This window comes from Topomyia yanbarensis, chromosome 1, assembly GCF_030247195.1.
Source record: "Topomyia yanbarensis strain Yona2022 chromosome 1, ASM3024719v1, whole genome shotgun sequence".
In the NCBI taxonomy this organism is placed as follows: domain Eukaryota; kingdom Metazoa; phylum Arthropoda; class Insecta; order Diptera; family Culicidae; genus Topomyia; species Topomyia yanbarensis.
The window spans coordinates 134,736,441-134,740,678 of NC_080670.1; the positions used below are offsets into that span (position 1 = coordinate 134,736,441).

A 4,238-nucleotide genomic window follows, 5' to 3' on the forward strand; every position below is an offset into this window, starting at 1 on the left:
CACCTGGTCGATTAGTTTGATGAATTATTTATAAATTGCGAAAGAAATAATTAGGTGTAGTTAGTTTTTCCTTTGTTTATTTATTTATTCATTTGGTTATTATTATTGTTGCGGTGTTAGTTTAGAAAAAAAATGTCATTTTTTCCACCCGGTGTGGGCGAGATTGTAACCCGTCAGGGTAACAATTTAGCACTGGGTGGAAATATACCCTTTTTTGCGTATACACTCCGTAGAGTGTATTGTTTACGTAAAGTTATGCTCACCACTGTTTCATATAATCGTTCGCTTTTTACGTTAAATTTTGTTTATATTTTTGTTAGTGAACGATTTTGTTAGATCAGATAGATGTAGTAATTTTTGTTAAACATTTGTAAATACGTAACATAGGGTTTAGTTAGGCCACCGCTCTCCTCTTGCTGCAATAAGTGTGCTGGATATGCTACACATAGCGATGACAGCTATGCGGCGGTACGGTTTTTTGGTGTCGCGAGGATGGCGGCCATCGAGTTTTTTAAAAAGTGGAGAACCACGGTTCAGGGCAGGAAAAGTTCGCAAAATGAATTGATTGCTGTTCGAAGCTTCGCGTAGCACCCTCTCAAGCATACCACATGCAATCGATGAGTTTCATACAATCGCTGCGAACATTTAGGGGTAAAACTTATCTCTGTTTGGACGAAGCGAGCTTCGCGTCTAGTTCGCTCTTTACAATGTTCTAAAAAGTTCATATTAACCTTAGAAGCACACATCGTCGAACACGAGGTAAGCTCTTGGCTCGTGGTTTTTGCGTTTCTGGAACACCGCACAGAGTTTCGAAGCGATGTTCGGTGAATACATATAAAGCGAATTCCTCGTTCATTTGAGAATTGTGAACATCGAAGTTTTATATCCCTTCAAGCATCAGCATCATGAGTCCACCGCGAACATGTTCGCTACGTGACTATCTGTCTTAAAATCATAAACTGTAAATCTTATTTTGAGTATAAATAAAATGGATTATTTTAAGATAATAATTTAGGATTTAGGGATTAGGTGCGTCGCATACCTTACCAATTTATGAGCCACGAGTTTTAATGAGCGTAGTGGTAGTGAAATTCAAATTCTTTTTTTCGGAATACAATTATGTTTACTAGCTACTTTGATTGCAAACTCGTCTTTTCTTCTTCAATCGGAGTATATTTTCCCTGCCAAGGAGTTTAGGGTGAAGATGTATAAAGTATGTTTAAGGGGGTAAGGGTTTCAGTGATAAAAAAAACTTTTTTTGTGAAATGACTTATTTGGATGAAATCATACATTATACTGTACAAAAGTTTTGATCAATTAGCTTCGCCCAAATTTCTAAAAAAATCGCAAATAGTGTTTTTTTTCACGCTAAAACCATTACCCCTCTCTTAATAATCTACCTATCAAAAACAAATTCTTCCTAAAAATAACAGTCGAGCAATTGCAGCCAGCGATCATCAGTCGTCCCGGTCCTGTGTGTGTGGGATGGGTGAAAGGGTCTTCCAACCTGCCACAAATGGCAAGTATACATCTGATCCGAACACTTCAAGCGCTGATGTATTCTTCGCTTCCAGTAATTTGCCTTTTGCTCTAACATCTTGTGACCAGATGTCAACTATTTCTCTCGCCGATGATGATCGCTACATTCTGGGGCGCGATGCAGTTGATTCGCTCTCTGCAGAACCTGATCCGTCATCCAATAACATCGAGATTTACTACCAGAATGTTGGTGGCTTAAATTCATCAACGGACAGCTATTTGCTCGCGACCACGGGCTGCTGCGTCATCACCTTAACCGAGACGTGGTTCAATAACCGTACTCTGTCTCGCCAGGTGTTTGGTTCAACATTTGATGTCTTCCGCTGTGATTGCAATGCCCTCAACAGCCACAAGACATCAGGTGGTGGTGTACTCATCGCCGTTCGCCATGGTATAAAAGCCCGAGTGATCAACGATGAGCGGTGGGAGAGCTCCGAGCAAGTGTGGATATCAGTGAAACTTGCCGATCGCAATCTCTTCCTGTGTGTCGTGTATTTTCCACCTGACCGTTTCGTTTCTTTCATCACCTCGATCGCTGCCCCGTCTGATGATATTGTTATACTGGGTGACTTCAACTTACCTGGCTTGACCTGGTGCCCAGCAAGTAATGGATTTCTACGATTGGATATCGAAAACTCTGTGCTTATCAACAATGCCGGTTGTATCTTGGACAACTACAGTAGCGCAACTCTTCGGCAAATTAATAATATCATCAACGAGAACGGACGTACATTGGACCTCTGCTTTGTAAGTGCCCGGGACTACGCTCCGTGCTGCAGCGCCGCTCCGACACCTTTAGTCCAGCATGTACGCCATCATCCCCCACTACATCTTGTACTCGCTGGTAACCTAGGAGTGAATTTTGAAGACGTCTCAAGCTCTATCGTCTACGATTTTAAAAACGCTGACTACGACAGCATCGTTAGCACGCTGTTGGATATAAACTGGGACGAAAATCTTAACAATGATGACGCGAACGAAGCAGCAATGACGTTTTCTAATATTCTTAACTACCTAATCGACCGTCATGTGCCAAAACGAACAGTCAGCACAAATCAACACCCTCCCTGGCAATCAACAGTGCTTAGACGATTAAAAAATGCCAAACGAGCGGCATTTAAAAAGTTCTCGAAGCATAAGACACTTGCATTACGAAACCACTACTTTCAACTCAACCACGAATTCAAACAGCAAAGCAGACGTGCCTTTTTTATATATCAGCGAAATGTCGAACGTCAACTGAAATCTAAACCCAAGTCGTTTTGAAAATATGTGAACGAGCAGCGAAAAGAATCCGGGTTACCATCTTGTATGTCATTATATGGAGTTTTAGGTACCGACACTAAGGAAATTTGCCAATTGTTTTCCGACAAATTTTCAAGCGTTTTTTCCGACGAGAACCTTTCCCCACAACAAATCGCTGCCGCTTCAAACCTAACTCCTTCTCTAGGACGAACCATCAACCGAATTTGTGTCGATAATGCTGCCATTCTTGCAGCAAATTCCAAGCTGAAAGCATCTAGTTCCCCGGTCCCAGATGGCGTTCCCTCGATTTTTGTCAAAAAGTGCATCAGCGGGCTTCTTGACCCACTTCGGCGAGTCTTTGTGCTATCACTCAATACTGGAACATTCCCTTCCTGCTGGAAAGCAGCGCACATGTTTCCAGTTCACAAAAAAGGAAACAAATCGAACATTGACAATATCGGGGAATCTCGTGTTTAAGTGCAGTATCAAAACTATTCGAGCTGGTTGTCTTAGACCCTCTTTTCTTTCACTGCAAACACTACATTGCAGACGATCAACACGGATTTATGCCTAAACGATCGACAACGACTAACCTGCTCTCGTTCACAACATATGTACTCGATGGATTCGCTGACGGATTGCAAACCGATGCTATTTACATGGATTTATCTGCGGCCTTCGACAAAATCAATCATTATATCGCAATAGCGAAGCTGGACAAACTCGGTATTCATGGACTACTTCTGCGCTGGTTTCGTTCCTACCTTGATGGAAGGCAACTCCAAATCAGCATTAAGGACTGTCTATCTACACCATTCTTCGCTACATCCGGCATCCCACAAGGAAGCCATCTCGGTCCAGTGATATTCCTCCTCTACTTTAATGACGTCAACATCAAATTACAAGGACCCCGCCTTTCTTTTGCCGACGACATGAAAAATTTTCAACAAATACGGGATAAAACCGATTCCGAGCTTCTTCAGAGGGAACTGGACAGCTTTGGTACGTGGTGTGATCTAAACAGAATGGTTTCAAACCCGAGCAAATGCTCAATCGTTACGTTCACGCGGAAACGCCATCCGATTCAGTTTAACTACCATCTCTTCGACTCGAGTATTCCAAGACACTCTAACGTCAAGGATCTCGGAGTCATCATGGATTCGGCACTAACGTTCAAACCACATACATCATCCATTGTGGATAAGGCTTCAAGACAGCTTGGGTTCATCTTCCGAATAGCGAAAAACTTTAAGGACGTATACTGTTTAAAATCTCTCTATTGTGCGTTGGTTCGCTCAACTCTGGAATATTGTTCTGTTGTTTGGAACCCTTACTACCAGAACGGTGTCGACAGAATCGAGGCCGTCCAACGCCGGTTCATACGCTTTGCACTCCGACATCTTCCTTGGCAAACCGAGCTACGAAAACCGTTGTCAGTTAATACAGCTCGATAC

General features: G+C 42.4%; 1 protein-coding gene across 1 annotated transcript in view; it reads left to right on the top strand.

The window, feature by feature from the left end:
• Positions 1-1,608: 1,608 nt before the first annotated feature.
• Positions 1,609-4,238, top strand: part of LOC131675945 (uncharacterized) — a 12,550-nt gene continuing 9,920 nt past the window's right edge. The window contains exon 1 of the mRNA XM_058955070.1: positions 1,609-1,725. Coding sequence (XP_058811053.1) covers positions 1,609-1,725 — 117 coding nt within the window. The remainder of the gene's footprint in view (positions 1,726-4,238) is intronic.